The sequence below is a fragment of the Cydia amplana genome, chromosome 23 (genome assembly GCF_948474715.1).
Source record: "Cydia amplana chromosome 23, ilCydAmpl1.1, whole genome shotgun sequence".
NCBI classification, from domain to species: Eukaryota; Metazoa; Arthropoda; class Insecta; order Lepidoptera; family Tortricidae; genus Cydia; species Cydia amplana.
In genome coordinates, this window is record NC_086091.1 from 3767064 (window position 1) to 3784418 (window position 17355).

Here is a 17355-nt window from a genome sequence, read left to right on the forward strand (position 1 = left end):
AAATATATCAACATGCGAAGTTACCACTGTTATATTATTAGATTGTCATTAAAAAGACTGATTGTGATGATAAAAAGATGGCTGTAATTAAAATACGTGATTTTCAAATAAGTTGTTTTATTTTACAAAGTATGTATTAATGGTATGAAATACAAAATTGAATTATATTCTACATTAACCAATTTACATTTAATGTCAGCACATGCAAACACATGTATATTTTTTGAAGTACTAGCAGTGTAATTTTCACATTTATAAATATTAATTAATGAAGATTTTAAGGGATAGTCAAAAGCGTCAATTAAATTATCTATGCGGTATCCTTCTAGTCTTATATCTTCATTAAAACGTATTGCTTTTATTTCAATAACTTTTTCGTCCGTCGTTAAAAACCATTTATCGTGTTTTTGGGATGATAAAATAAAAGATTCAAAATGTAGTATTAATATATGTCCATTTCTGCTGTTGCATTGTTTTGCAAAAGGATACTTCAATTCGTTATTAGTGTAAGTGGCCATTTCGACTTCATTTCTTTCATGCAACCTTCTAGCTACTTGTGTCAATGGCTTATTTCCCTGTCTCAACATATGTTTGATAATTTGGAGTTTATTCTCAAAAGGGTATGCATTAAAACTTTGTAAAGTGCCAAATTTTCGAACCTCATCAACGAGATGTGATAAATTATGCACATTACTTGTAATGTAATCTTTTCCATAAAATTGTGCAAATTTTTTCACAAATGAATTTAATAACGCCTGTGCTAGACGTAAAAACTTAAAATGATTTTCATTTGAACAAATTGTGATGGCACAGAATAAGCAAATGAAATGTTTGTATGCGTCAGAATCTAAAACATGCTTCAGTATTACTAAACTCAGGTATAATAAAAAAGTCCGGTATTCGGAACCTTTCCAATGCGATAAAACATCAATAGTCCGGACAGATCTGTGTATTTCTTTGGGTAACTTAATCGTTACCAAAAATTCATTTACTTTTTCAATATCGCGATGGCACCATTTAGTACGTTTGTTAATAAAATTTCCATCTCGCCATCCCATTAATAGACGCTTCATAACTCCGAGGTCTATGAGATGAAGTGAATCACCAACTGGAAAATTTTCAATCATATCGATTTTTAATTCAATTAGAGGTGAATCAACTTTATGATGTAGTCCATACTTCTTGTTGCGAAAGTCATCATCGTTTCTTTTTGGACAATCTATCTGCGGGAATATCACTGTATGTGACAAATGTGAATAATCACCAACCACAGTGCATTTTAAACATCCGTGCTTACTATTGAAATTAGAAACACCTGCAAAAATAAACATATTTTTTATCAATAAATAACTCATAATCATTACCTTAATTTATTATATGTATGTAAAATGTATTTAGGTAGGTATAAAAGACGCTGCAGCATCAACACTGCGTGGCGAACATAATGCCTTAAGGCATTATCTACCAGTTAGCCATTGGGTCAAAAAGAGAAATTTTATTGATTCAGGGCATAGTCTAATGAAAATGAATGGGACTGTACAAAACAAAACTATTTTATTAAGAGATAAAAAAAATCTTGTTCATTATTGTCAAAAAAAGTAACACGAAATAACTAATACTGACACACATATATGTATTTACCTATATATACAATATGGTAATTCTTTGTGAAATAACTCGTATGAGAATATATACTTATAATATAAATAATAGTGCACACCTAGTAAATAATACTACGAAACCGATTTTAAGGTAGGTACTATTCCACGTTATATACAGCTATCGATACATCACCTTTTATAAAAGCCCTCGCAGGAGAATCGCATATAAATGCTCTTATACTAACTTCAATCGTCTTTAGCTCTCCAGTCAAAGTGGTAATTGTGAAGCCATTCTCAATTTGTTTCATTTCATTTACGAAAGGTTTTAAATATAAGTTTAAATCGGAAGGTTTTGATTTCCCTTCATATATTCCCACTACGATGGGTGATATGTATTTTATTTCAGTTATGTTGCACAGTATTGGCCAGAGTTGATGATTCGAGCTTTTGTATATCGGTAAACCATCGATATTTAAATTCAAAGTTATTTTATTGGGCACTTCATGATTTTGTAAAGTTTTTTGTAATTGTGTAAGTAATCCATTATGCCAGTAATGACCAGTACCAATTTCTGTAATGCATATTTCTACTTTATTTGTTTTGAGCAATGTACGCGCATCCAATGGCATTTTATGAGGCATTACATTATGCATTATATTTAATAAGTTATTTAAAGCGATATGTGAAATATTATATTTCACTGCCCAGTCTCTGATATCACTACGAATATCAATCTTCTTCAATTCTTCATTTAAAGATATATCTGTATCACTGTCACTGCCGCTACAAATATAGTCGTCCACACTGCTTTCCTCATGTTCCATAAAAATTTCCTCTACGGAACCACTGGCTGATAATTTGGTATCAGATTGTTCATTTCGTAGCATTACAGAAGTAGAAGTAGTAGGTGTAATGCTTAAGACCATATTTTCGTAAACCTTTTTTACTTTTCTCCTATAACCACCACTCCTCTTGAACTTTTTCCAGTCTTTTGAATTCATTTTCACACTCACTTTAAAAACTTCGTAATAGATTCACATATGCTGCACTCTCAAAATGGCGAATCTAGTTATGTAAAACCTTTTAATACAACACTTTAGAGAATAATCCCTTTATAATTATTGTATAAGTGAATATCGAATGCTTTTATTCTTGTAAGTACCATATAAAATGCTATAATTTGTTTGTTGGATAGACATCTAATAACATGCTCCTATGAGTCAAAAAGCATCATAGTTATCTTGTGCATTACTTGTATAAAAATAATTGGCCACCATTTGGCCACATTAAAAGCCTTTACACTGCTTTGAAAATTATACAACTAAAACGCAATGTAACCAGCCTCTATAAGAACAAAACATTTTGAACCCTTATTGTAGCCATATTAACCTGATTTATTAACGTCTACATGGCCAAATTATAAGAATAAAGGTAATATTAGCCAACTCTTCTTATAATGAGCCCCTATAAGAACAAAACATTTTGAACCCTTATTGTAGTCATATAAATTGGATTTATTAACGTGTACAAGGCCAAATTATAAGAATAAAGGTAATATAAGCCAAATCTTCTTATAATGAGCCGTTAAAAGGTACCTTGACATAATGAATGCTATTTTAAAACAACTATGAGTGTTTAGCCCTTATAGATTTAATTTTATAAGGATATTTTGTTTGTTGGGTATTATAGGGATATTGTAACTATTATAGTTAGATAACCAATGTCTATCATAAGTGTGTGTCTGTGTGTGAAGATTCGATAAGTTCAGTACGGATATGATGGTCGTACTTGTTTACGTGACATCGCGTGATAAAAAGGTGTCCGTTTCTATCCCGCGGAGTTACGAGTGACCGTTTTTTTATCACGTTGATAAAGCGATCCAAAATACGTCTGCAGATGCTAAGGCTGCCTTCCAATTCCAACTGAGGTAGAGATTAGAGGAGATGTGCGGGAATCAACCATTGATTGTAACATTGTAACGGAGCGGAGAAGAAATGTGAATTGAAACCACTGCTATTGACTGATTCTCGCATTTCGACTCTCATCTTCGCTTCGCTTAAATCCACCTCAGTAGATATGCACTAAGCGTTTTTATATCTATTTTCGGAGTTTCTCTAGGTCTATCAATATAATTCTTCACGAAAGTCATTGCTCTCTAAATCTCGAAAGTATCATCGCCCACATTGTTAACTGTACATTGGTGGACCTTATTCCTTTTGTAATAAGGTCCACCGATGTACAGTTAGGACTGTTGCTGTTTGTACATACAAACCGCTACCGATCATTAAAATAGCACTGCAAATAAACAAACGATGATCCATGGCGATTGAGTCGACCACGCGCCTACGGCAGCCTCGAGTGCGGTTAGAAATAAACTAGTGTGAAGGGATTGGAAACGAATGCTCACAAACAGGCTATTTTAGAAAGAAAATACATATCTAATACCTTTTTCAACATTACTTCTAATAGCGAGTCGCATCAGCCACTATAATACCAATCAAATATAGTCCAAAAGCTCCCAACTAAGGTCCAAAACCTAACTCACACATCTTTATTCAGGTGTCAACATTATTTGAATGCCGCAGTTCTACTTCAACTTTTCATATTCATAATTCATTATTTCATCATTCAACAAAAGAAATATTGATATTACTTTAGTACTGATAGTATTGATAGTACTAAGGTAATTACGTAGTGATTTTACGGTGACCAATATTTTTTTGTTTCTGGTATGTCAAACACAACATATCATTCCGATAGCTAAGTTCACATTATGGAAGAAGGAGAGCCGTTTATCATCTCTAAATCTGGTATTCGTAACGTAAATTACATACTTTTATTATTTTAATACGATGCTTCACTTTATATACTATAATAGAACCTGTATTGGTAACCAATTATATCACACAATAATCACTCCCATTCTATTGTCGTCCTTGTGAGCACGCAATAAAGTCCACATTAAATGTGCGTCGTAAAAGTCTAAAATGTGACAAAAGGAGCATTTTTAAAAGCGGAATAATGCCTGTATGAATCAACATGGAATGTCACAGTAAATATTTTTACAGTATGGTAGAACATAAATTCATTGAAATTAGATGAGTATTTAAGTAAAACGTCTCTAAGACAAATTCGTGCTTCGCGTTTGACTGCTAATGATGATAGTCAGCTCCGTACATTTTATGAAGTAACTATAGTTGTTAAACGTCATGACGTTGTTCGTTAGTTGGTTCACAGAATAAGTAGCTAATGATACTACCGCATAGAAAGGACACTTCCTACAAAACCGAAGTTTGATATCCCTTTCTAACTTATGGCACTTTCTCTTTCGGCTATTTAGGGTTGTCAAAATTGAAGTCATTATATATTATCTGTCGTCGTACACTCAAAGGGACGTCAAGTTGTGTCAACCCTAATAATTCCTCGGAGCTCGCAGCAATGCTGAACTGAACGGAGCCGAGTTTACCCGAAGTAATTAGTGTCTCCCCACATGGTTGCTTTCAGTAATGTGATAGCTGGACTTTACAAATAGCCACGATTGATTGCCGGGTGTTGACTTAAGAATGTCTAAACGCGTTTCAAGATTATTTTTTCATTAGCTGCACACTTCTTTATATGGCACTACAGCTCTTCCTTTTACTCATAGAGAAATATAAGTAAAGAGAGAGTGCATCAGTCTTCATACATAAGTTTTCTTACCAAACCGCGAGTTATTTCGTAGTCGACATCTTACGTCAAGTAGCGGACATTATCAGTTCTGCTAGTTGACAATAGATGTAGCGGCGAACAAAAACTCTAATGCTCGACAATTTTTAGCTAATATGTATTATAACCGGATAAACCGGAACTCTATTTTCAACTCTTTCTGCTTATAATATTAGGTGTAAATTGTTTTAGTAGAACAGTTTTCGTTAGTAGTGAAACTAGTGACATCTGGTGTCAAGTAGCGGCACTGATAGTTCCACTACTTGACGTTAGATGTCGACTACGAAATAACTCGCGTTTTGGTAAGAAAACTGATGTATGGAATTAAGTACCTCTCTTTCTTTACTCATATTTATCTATGCTTTTACTGTGCCTTTACTCTGGGTATGCACAATATCTGAGTATTGGCCGGACGCCAGGTGCGTCTCTGTGCGTTGCGCCCGTAAAAGTAGTGGCATTTTTTGTCCCGCTCCTTTCAATGGCGTGCGAGCGTGTCGGGATGATTTATTGGCCCGTTTTTATGATTTTTACGATCAACGTAATTTGTAAGTTGCCCCTGTTTCGGTTTTATGAAAACTTTCAAATTTAGAATGGTTAGATGAGTTGGAGTGAGTTCAGTACTTGCGCCAACGTAAACACAATAAAATGGCTATTATGCTTGTCATTCTTAGAAAAGGCAGCGCATAGCCGGATATCAAAAATACGATGCTGGCAAGAATTACATTAATAATCGTTAATCAATTCAAATGACAATTGATAAAATTGTAACTTTAGTCAGATTTTTGTCCTAGGTATTTATATTTTTCTTCGCTTGTATGGTTTTAGTCGTAAATTGAAAGTTAATGTTATTATCACGAATGTCATGTTAGTCAGAGGCCAAACTATAGTCGCTGATCTTCTATTAATTATTTGTCATATCGACAAAATGGTTCCTGACAAATAATTTTAATCTTTTGACCCGATACCAAGAAGGGCTTAACCGGTGTCACCCGTAGCCACACTGTCGTCGACCTAATCCCACAGGTGTTATTTATCATCCATCACCAAGCGTGTGGCATGGAACAAACCAGTTTAAGCGGAGCTACAAAGCTTACACCTTGGCCACGACATTGCGCGACTGGTTTCGGCTAAGGCGACAACCATAAGTTGGAGCGAGACACAGATCGATCGGACCTTTCGTTCCCACCTATGGTTGTCGTCTTAGCCGAAGCCAGTCGTGCAATGTCGCGGCCAGCGCGCAACAGATTTTCATTGTATACCTATACCGTTCCATGTATAATATGAATACGCATAATTTTTTTTGACCTCGAGTTATGGCGACACTGCTTTGAGTTTTCAGTCTCTACTCATAATATTATAAAAACTAAAGTAACTTTGTTTCTCTGTCTATTACCTACATGTTCACGCTAATACTACTGAACCCACATAGATTAAATGTATTAGGTATCGAGTTCCTGGTCAACATTGGCTAGTTTTTCTACCATCGGTCAGTTAAGAGTGTTGCTAGTACAGTCAGCTGCAGAGACAACTGACCCCCTCTGCAAAGAATTTGTTTGCAGGGGGGCCTACTATCACTGCAGCTGACTTTACATAGACATGACGTGCGATTAAGTTCATCATCATGAGGCCTTTAACATCTTGACAAATGATTTATGCAGCGTCCGTATGCGAGTGACGACATCTCCCGTGGCTGTATACCGCATTTGTGGCAGCAGTAGAGAGCCAGCGAGCTTTTCTGACTAGGTGCTGTCACGGCGGACACGCCATACATCAAAAATCATTTGCGTTTATATGTGTGTGCGGCACGTCTGTACACGCGTCATTGTGTATGTGTGGGTAGTCGCTTTATATACTGAGAGCACGCCAGGAGCATACCTCGGACACTGGCGATCAAATGTATGAAACAAACGCGTTCCTACGCACACAGCCTAAGCTCGTGTAGGTGAACGCGTACCATGCTTGTGTGAGTGAGATAAGACATTGTAGGGTAACTGTGAGGTAACCGAGAGCGGGTGGGCGGCACTTTCAACGGGAGGCAGGGAGCGTCCATACTGTATGCTAGTACTCTTTATTATACTGTGCCAGAAGTCTGCCAGATTCATGGCGCGGCCAGTTGCGGGGCGAGGTAATGCGAGTCGGGGCGGGGCGGTGCGTGGCCGTTCTGTATGATAATACTATTACTTATTCTGTGGTGCTGTACTCTGTAAGTATTCAGAATAACACCACAGGTGTCTTTAGTGACAGAAACTCCTGACACGCGCCCGGACACGTGTTTCTATAAATCACCGCGTGATTCAGTTCTGCTCGCATTAGTGTGTTTTAAGCTTAAACAGATGGTGATGTGTGAGGTTACTTATGTTTACTTGATCTGTCACGTGTGGATAAAGAATGTTAGAGCTTTAATAGGGGATCGGATTGTAATCTAAATAATTTGTTAAACATAAACTGGAACCAACATACGATTATAATACTTGGAATAAAACAGACTTTTCTTTATAATCGACACTGTAATGGAAAAATATTTTGATAGCAAAATACATCTATTAAGCCGGACGGACGGTTAACTCGGTGTCTCGAATAGTGTCAATTGACTGTCGAGTTGACAGCGATTTCGTGTTGCCAGGGAGATAGGTCCGAATCCCTTCGACACCAGTTCGGTCGATAACTAAGTCTTACCAAAATAATTATTATCATTCTCGATGATGGTATAAATGTATGAGTGTCGAGTCATGCAATCAATATTATGGTACCATCGAGCTGATCACATGCGTGACGATAGCTGAACATAACAAAGGTGGCTATAGGAACTCTGTGATAAAACAACGCAACTTAATTTTGTTTTGGTTTGTTAAAATTGTCTCGACTCTCGATGAATATTAGTTGCTATGTTGAAGGAAAAGACAATTAATTAAAAAAAAAAAAAAAAAAAACTTTTCTTATACATTATTATATTGTCAATTTTATTATTTCTACCTTCTAATGGTACTGGACAGCATCTGTTGCCAATTCACAAGACACAGCTAAACATCAGCACTTAATTCGCATTGAGTGTCTATAAATATTTTATTGTCCTTTGTACTGAGGACGTTAATTTTATGAGGAGTTTATAAAATACGAAATACGACAGCGAGTGGCTGCCTTAATTTTATTTAGTGGGTCATTGTGTGGGTGCTGGCTCCTTTAATAACAAAACTTCCGTGAGACAGACATATTAAATATATTAAAACGGGATACCTACTCAGGTATTTTTGAGTCGAAGATTGCTCGACATGTTTCGCTCCATAATGAGGATCTTCAAAAAAGTGCACACACAAGCGCGCTGGCGGACCTACGAAGACTACGGGCTGCAGCTCTCCGCGACCGATTGGCGCTCTCCGTGGCGACGGCAGGGGAGGCGAGAAACTCGCATGCGATTTTAGCTACATTGCGGACAATTGAGGTTACAACAATTCAGCCGACCGATCAAATAACACAATGTAATGAAACTCGCATGCGAGTTCTCGCACCGTCTAAGGGCTGATTTAGACGGCGCGCGAACTCGCATGCGGTTTTAGTTACATTGCGGACTGTTGGTTACGTCCAATTCAACTGACCGATCAAAACCCGCAATGTAATGAAAGTCGCATGCGAGTTCTCGCATCGTCTAAATGAGCCCTAAATGAGCCTTTATTGTCAAATTAGTGTCGAACAATTTTTGACTTAAAAATACGTGAGTGACCCGTTGTAATATACCTATTTACCTAATATGCTGATCCCTATTGGCCAATTTCTTATTAGCTGTAGTCTGTAGTGTAACCGTCTCAAACGTTAGACACATTTCAAGAAAGAGTTACATGTCAGTCACCAGATAAAACACTGGTTAAGTTTTCTCCTCTACTCTCATAAAACAGACCACGAAGCCCAGAGTTTCGTGCCCGATATACACTAATATGCAGCTTCCATTTGCCGCTGATGGGTGTTAACTCAATGACATCTTTATTCACATACAACGAAAGCGCATGTCGATACAACATTAAAATATAACGATATACGATCGATTCACACCGAATGCGCATCGTTAAATACATGACTCACTCCCAAATTCAACGCAAAGGACACTCTGGTCACTTCAATACCTCCTCAGTTCTAAGAATGCACTGGATGACGTTTTACGGCATTTTTACGAGCTGTTTAATGCCGGCTAAATAACCGCAACGCGACGTCGCAATAGATCGATGCAATGCTAGTCTCAGGAATGTTGCTAGGCAGCTAGCATATATATTCTCAATCAATTAATCTTTGGCAGGCGCGCCTCACTCCGCGATTTCGTCGCTTTGCTACAGGTACCTAAAAGTACATCCGTTCCGGCCCCAATTTTGGGGAAAGCCATAAGCCGCGCGTGGCGCTGCCGCCACCTAGCGGCCATATCTGTGCTGATCGTAACAGACGCGTTTTGTTAGAGAGTGAGTCTTCTGTATTTAGTACTATTATTTATTCTGTGTCTTTGGGTAACATAATATGGCTCCGTTGGTACGTCAACGCCGAAAGTGGGATCCACGTGGGATCAGAGCAAATATACTACGTTACGGTTACGTATAAATATATTTCAGCCAGTGTACGGTATTAAGAAGAGCTCTTTCGTTATCGGCCTCTATCCGTCTCGCATAATTCAATTTTCGATATTCGCGAAAGTCCTTTAAGTGTATTGACAAGATCTTGGTATCTTTCGCATTTGTCGGACAGTGATAGTTGCGAATCTGATTTTCCATCATACTCTATAGACGATACTATGCGTGATAAGAATAAGTCAATTAAGTCTCTACACGAATTAATCACATTGTTACGGCGGTTTCGCACTACGTCCGATCCGAATCCGATCCGAACCCGTGAAAATATGATCCGTTGTAGCCGTAGAACTATTTCTATGGTAAGTTACGCACTACATCCGATATCCGTCATCCGATTTCTTTCCGTCATTCTAGAATCTCCATTCCGGAGAAGATTTTTGACGGACCGAAGTAGCCTTAGTATTATTTGTATAAACGCTCGCGCACTGCGTCCGAGTTAAAGCCGAGCTGCGTACGAGCAGAGGGGTAGCTGGACGGGCGGGGTATGCGGCTGGGTGACGTGAAGCGGCAGGGAGCCACTAATATACAACCAACGGGCTCGGATAGGACTAGTGCGTAAGCGAATATCCGAATTCGGTCCGAGTTAGACATATTTTCACGGGTTCGGATAGGACAAGTGCGTAAGCGAATATCCGAATTCGGTCCGAGTTAGACCCATATTTTCACGGGTTCGGATAGGACTAGTGCGTAAGCGAACATCCGAATTCGGTCCGAGTTTTCTAGACCCATATTTTCACGGGTTCGGATCGGATTCGGATCGGACGTAGTGCGAAACCGCTCTTACTCACCCACTCTTATTAAACGTTCACATTCGTTCACGTTCAGATTCTACATTTACAATAAAATTAGTCAATCGTCCAACTAATAAACTGACAATAAACAAATAAAGACAAGCGTCTGAGGTAACATTAATATTTCAACACAATTCCCCTGATAATAACAAGAGGTTTATTAACAAAGCCACCGAGTTAATCGCTTCAGTTAAACCAGTATAAGCGTCAAACCTACTTACGGAGTTATTACTATAAATCTGGAGGTCAAACTAAACTGGGATTGAATGGAAATGTTTTGTAAATAAAGGCAGTAGAACAGAAAACGCGTTCAAATCGCACTAAATGTCACATTACATGTTGAATGTTGAAATACACGAATTTTGCTCACCTACGTAACGGGGATCGTATGTTTGCTTCAATAAGAAGTCAACTTTATTTCTTGCGGGGTAGCGTTCTAATTTCAATGCTTACGGCAAGAGGAGTAGGCTATTTCAGAAGTAAAATGACGAGCATCTGCAATGACAAGCATAAAACTCATTCCCCAAATGTCTCGAATTTGAGATACGATATTGTTTAACTAAACAGTTACCAGTAGACATAGAAACCTGAATTTCGCAGTGGAATTAACTGCTTGCTATTCTCTAGTCTTTCTTTTACATCGTACGAGGGGCGTTCAATATATAATGAGAATGAGATGCAAACTCTTTAAATATTAGGAAAGTAAATACTGGCCGGTAAAGCTAATCTACCTAGCTGATTGCCATGAAAAAAAAACTAACTGTTTTTTGTTTAAAAAAAAATACGGCGATTTCTTTGCGATGCTATTGAGTACGTTAGCGAAAATGGAGAAAATTGAACTGCGCGCCGTTATCAAATACTTGTGTTTGAAAAATTTTTCTACGGACCAAGTCAATTTAGATTTACGGGACACTTTAAGGTCTAATGCTCCTCCGTATTCGACAGTCGCACGTTGGTGCGCCGAATTTAGACGTGGAAGAACATCGACCATGGATTACCCCCGCTCCGGACGCCCTACTACAGCAGTAACTGAAGAAATTGTGAAAAAAGTCGAAAACTTAGTTTTGGCGGATCGTCGTGTCACGGTTCGTTTTATTGCTGAAAATGTAAAGATTTCAACGGGGAGCGTGCATAATATTTTACATGAACGCTTGGGTATGAAAAAGGTATCAGCGCGTTGGGTACCCAGAATGCTTACTGACACACAACAACAAACTAGAGTCGAGATTTGTCAAGAAGCTTTGGACCTGATACAGCAAGACCGGGAACTTTTTTTGGCGCGATTTATAACAATGGACGAAACATGGCTCCATCATTACGACCCTGAAACGAAACTGCAGTCTATGACATGGAAAAGGCCATCATCTCCAACTCCGAAGAAATTCAAGGTGGGCCCATCTGCCGGTAAGGTCATGGGCTCTGTTTTTTGGGATGGTAAAGGGGTCGTAATGATTGAGTATCTCGAGCATGGAGCCACTATTACGGGCTCTTTATATGCCAAACAAATAGCAACATTGCGCAATGAGATCCGTGAAAAACGGCGAGGTAAACTCTCGAAAATTGTGTTGTTCCATCAGGACAATGCATCGGCACACAAGTTCGCCGTTGCAATGGCTGCAATACGTGATGCTGGGTTCGATATCCTTAAGCATCCTCCGTATTCACCAGACCTCGCCCCTAGTGATTTCTACCTATTTCCGAGATTGAAGGAATACCTAAGAGGCAAGAAATTTGAAGACGACGACGCGGTAGTCGCTGCAGTACAAGATTTTTTAAGTACTCAAGATGAAACCTTTTTTAGAAATGGAATTTTAAGTTTAGAAAAAAGATATACTAAGTGTATTATGCTAAAAGGTGACTGTGTCGAAAAATAAAATTACATTTAATAAAAGTTGTATATAACATACTCATTCTCACTTTTTATTGAACGCCCCTCGTATTATGTGCTTCCCAGTGTTAAGTCTTGTTTAGTTTTCTCTAAACCAAGCGGTAAGTACAATACAATACAAATACTCTTTATTGCACACCTCAATAAAAGAAAACAATACAAAAAAATAAAATAAAAACACAAGCAGAGGTACATATGGGGGGGCATTATCTATGAAAAGGGACCTTATTGTCGATGGCGCTTACGCCGCACAGCGTCGCGCGACATTGTATTTATATCGGCGCATCGTTAATAACGGCGTAAGCGCCATCGACAATAAGATCCCTTTTCATAGAGAACGTCACATATGAAGTCAAAGTTTATTTTAGTTTAATTGCAACTGCATATCAATTTGATGATACGTGAACATCTTCAATCTCCGAATAAGATATTTATGGCACGTAAAACATCAAGAAATCTGCTAAATCAAAGTCGTATATGCAATAAAAATTTAAACTCATGCTCAGTGTATTCGATTTATGCGGTATTCAGTGAAATGTGTGTTATGATTAGGGCTTGCAAATATTCGAAACTTTCAGATATTCGAATATTCGACTTTTTCTGACGACTTATTCGAATATTCGAATAATTATTCGAATATTATAAAAAATAAGAAAAGGAACGAGAAATCGGTTTATTATCGTTTTATTCAAAAGCTTTTTTCACATATTGCTAAAACTAAGGATATTTGGCAGAAATCCACTTAATTGACTAGATTTTATCATCCTATTATTTATAAGATGCCCACATTTATAAAAACAAGTAAAACGCCAAAATTAGACGTATTTAATATTTCTAGATAAAACTCATTATAAATGCGTCGTTGCGTGAAATAATATAACTTTAACCATCCAAATACCTAGGCATGTAAGATATATTTTTTAGTAGGTAATTATTTTCCGACTTAAATTAACTTGTAATCACTCAGAGGCCTGTAAATTTAATTTCATTGTATTTTGAATCTTTATTGCCAAAACAAATAAAGTCATTTGTTTTGGCAAGTTATTATTCCTAATGGTCGCCTAATTATATAATATTGGAATATTTAAGGGAAAAAGTTAGTTGAGTACTGGGTGGATTATTCGTCAGCTAAAGGTGCATGGTTAAATTACCAAGTTGGGCAGGTTTGGTATGATTAAATTTGAAAATTGCGATAAGTGGCAAGGTTTAGACTTCAAAAATTCGCTTAACGTACGCTTGTACTGAATAAACAGAATTACCCTTTAACTTAAAACTTACGCACCGTAAAAATAACATACTTTTTGATTTCGTTTTCTTTTAAATTGAGTTAGGTTAGTTGAGTGAGGAGTGTATTCACGAAGTCTATCGAGAGGAATATAGTAAAAATATTATTTCCTTCGTATTTGGGTACCTACCGTTCCTCATTCACTGTAAATACCCGTAAAACACACAGAAACTGTAACTACAGCGGATGACATAGATTTTTTATAGTAATAAAAAATATTCGAATATTCGAAACCTGAGCGGCCGAATATTCGAATATCAAAACAGGTCGAATATTCGACAAATTCGAATATTCGAATATTCGAATTGCAAGCCCTAGTTATGATTGCTGACGTTTAGCGAAAGTGTTTATATTATTATGTTCAAAGACCGACGAGCAAACATTTTGACGTTTACGATATACTTTAACGTCATGACTTCATATCGAACTTGACTTTGTATTCTTACTGGTACATACACGGTTACTATTTGAGACGTGCATGAGTTTCTTGCAGTATCACAAATAAATAAACAAAATAAACAATTAAATTAAAAATCAAAAAAGCTTATTGTAAAGACAAGAGGTTCACTGATGATGGTCATGTTAATACATACAGTCAGCAGCAGAAGTTGCTATATAAGCGGGCGAAACTTGTTCAAAATTACCTTGACACGCTCTAATTATCTTAACAATAAAGTCGCATCAAGGTAACTTCAGTTGCCAGGGAATAATGTGATTTTAAAAATATGTTATGCGTTTCTGCGTAACCAACGCACGTCAAAGTCAAATCCAACATCAAAACAGAACGCAAGCCATGTGTCACGACTTTTTCCGTATAGGACCAGCTGTAGGCGGTTATTTTAGTGCCACAAAGAAGTGCCGTAAACCTCGTGATTAATACTAAAACTGTTTAAGCTCTAGCTTTATTGGTTTCGCATCCAGAATATAATCCTACAACTAATTATAGACTATATTTAATTGTAATATGGTTGAAAATAACTTGACAGCGATTTTTAGGATGTGGGAGTCTGTGAGGACTCTGTTCCAATGGTAATAAAGTTGGTAATCGATCGATTGGAGTGTTTTGTTGAATTTGTCGCGGTTTTGAGTGGGTCGAATGTGTGTGGCGCAAGTTGGAGGAAAGTGGTAGTTTTAAAGCTCGAGGGTGGTCCAGTGTCATGACACATACCAACTGGACCACCCTCGAGCGTGACACATGTGTCATACTAAGATTTAGCAGGTATTTAAACTTGTTATTATCAAAAATTATGAAATTGGGGGTCAAAAACGACAAAGTTTATAACAGGCTAAAACAGAGATAGATAACGTCAGTGACAAACGCCACACTGCAGGCTAGCATGCACTGCGCCCAGGACAGAGCGGCCTGGAGAGCACTGGTGAAGAGTGCCCACAATCGTTACGTCCCTCAGCCATGAGTTTACGACAAGGAAGAAGAGAAGAAGAAAACAGAGTATTAAATGCATGATTACATATAAATGTAATCGTTTGGTCGTTTGTTAAGTTTGCTGACGTTGCTGACGTTTAATGAACGGCGTAGGCGTCCAATTAACCGGCTAATTTAACTAAATGGATATGACATTTGCTAATTTTCACAACCTGTAATCAGGCTTCATTTCATCAGCTAATAAAAATCATTTTAGGATTCCGTTAAAAATAGCTATGCTTAAAATGGGTATTTGATATTATTCGCTCTTAACTGTTAATTTGGGCCACACCCTTCAGATTAGACAAGCCTTTGTTTATGTCATTTGTACCATTTGGAATAACCAAGTTTTGGGCACAAAAATGGCTTAATCATTATGTTCGGCCTGTGCTAATTTGAGTCTTATGTGTCTTCTCCATAAAGTTGAAAGTCATTCTTACTTTCAATGCATATATGTCTTTCAACCTTCATGACGAAGTAATGAGTGTTTATTATGCTTTGTTTGTATCACTGTCAAACTTGGTCAGCAAATATAATTTGTCTCAAAATTATCGTAATAATATTTGACGGAAAGTCAATTTTTAGAACACATCGTCATATTTTCCATATAAATATGACGATGATGATGATAAATATAAAAGCTTCTTAGCAAAAAAAAATATTGCCTGGAAAAACCACTTGACGGATAACATTTGCCAAATGGAAATATAAAAAGAAACCGCTCGTAAATGTACAAAATACATAACTGAGTAACTCTCGTATTATCGGTGTCGTCAAAAATATTGATAATATTTTTGTTCATGTAGGTTGCCATTAGCTATAAAGAAATTGCTAAAAAAAAACATTCCACGTACCCTCCAAACAATTATCACGGAGAAGACATAAAACAGAGCCGAATAAATGCGTGACGTCATACATATCAATAACGGTTCGATGTGCCGTAATCCGTACGTGGGTGAAGTTTACGTTAATAAACACAATGAAGAGCGCTCAATACCTTATTAATTATTATACAGGGTTATTTTTGGACCGTGAGCCATATTGTGCGAGGTGATTAGGTAGGCCATACTGAACAACTTTTTCTATGGGACCAACTCCGAAATCACTAAAATTTTTTTGGCCGTATATAGCTGGTCAAGCAGATCTTGTCAGTAAAAAAAGACGCGAAATTCAAATTTTCTATGGGACGATATCCCTTCGTGCCTACATTTTCAAATTTGCCGCCTTTTTCTACTGACAAGATCTGCTTGACCATCTATAATATATCATATCAATAACGGTTCGATGCGTTATATTATAATTCGTAAGTGGGTCATATTTGTGCCGTTTTCAATGAAAAGGGTAGGCAGATACTTATTGTCGCATGTAAGATGTAAGACGCTATTAATTTCCATGAAGCTTCAATTTGAAATCAACCTTATCGACAACCGACACTATGGTACCTTTTTAGTTGAAAAGTCACATTTACGTATTTAATAAACCCTGACTAGCGATCCACACATGCGTAGAAATCTTGACATCGGTTCAAAATTCAACTCTACCAAATAGCTGTCCATGACTGATTCCTAACAATGACAGAAAGGCGACCAGCCAAGCAATGTTGACGATGTTTACGGTAGTTTCCTAAATCCTTAGGGAATACGTTGTGGTAAAACTTTAGAAACTTTTCCCTTTCGGCATACCAGTACGAAGCGCCTGAATAAAAATAACTTCTGCATCTTTATCGAAAACTGCAAAACATCGTCGGTACGGTCGCCATCAGCTGATATATAAGAGCGGCCAAGGTGCTCACAAATATCTGAACACGCTTCTATTGTCAAGGCGCTAGAGTGTGTGTTCAGATATTTTTGAGCACCTCGGCCGCTCCGATATATCTAATGGCGACTGCACGTGTCGCTCTAAATACGAAACTCAAATATAATAAATACTGTATCGGCGGCCGTTCAGGCGAGCATCGCATAAGCGCGATTTATAGAATCGTTATTGATACTTATGACGCCATGCACATACTTGCCCGGTGAATTATTGATTGTTGTACTCGTACTAAAGATAATT

General features: G+C 37.4%; 2 protein-coding genes across 2 annotated transcripts in view; one reads left to right on the forward strand and one right to left on the reverse strand.

The window, feature by feature from the left end:
• The window catches only part of LOC134658851 (heterogeneous nuclear ribonucleoprotein L-like), a 475097-nt gene that overhangs the window by 81406 nt on the left and 376336 nt on the right, over positions 1 to 17355 (forward strand). The window lies entirely within an intron of this gene.
• LOC134658734 (uncharacterized) lies at positions 101 to 3279 on the reverse strand. Its single transcript, XM_063514381.1, has 2 exons — positions 1795 to 3279; positions 101 to 1315 (listed from the first exon to the last, which is right to left on the reverse strand). Exons 1-2 carry the CDS (start codon positions 2600 to 2602, stop codon positions 123 to 125), a joined length of 2001 nt encoding a protein of 666 aa, XP_063370451.1. The 5' UTR covers positions 2603 to 3279; the 3' UTR covers positions 101 to 122.

What these genes read in the sequence shown, in the direction of transcription:
- LOC134658734 (XM_063514381.1), bottom strand. Translation starts at nt 2,602, where the DNA reads ATGAATTCAAAAGACTGGAAAAAGTTCAAGAGGAGTGGTGGTTATAGG. An exon ending in TGCGAGGGCTTTTATAAAAG is followed by an intron (nt 1,316 to 1,794) that starts GTGATGTATCGA and finishes TTATTTTTGCAG; the next exon opens with GTGTTTCTAATTTCAATAGT.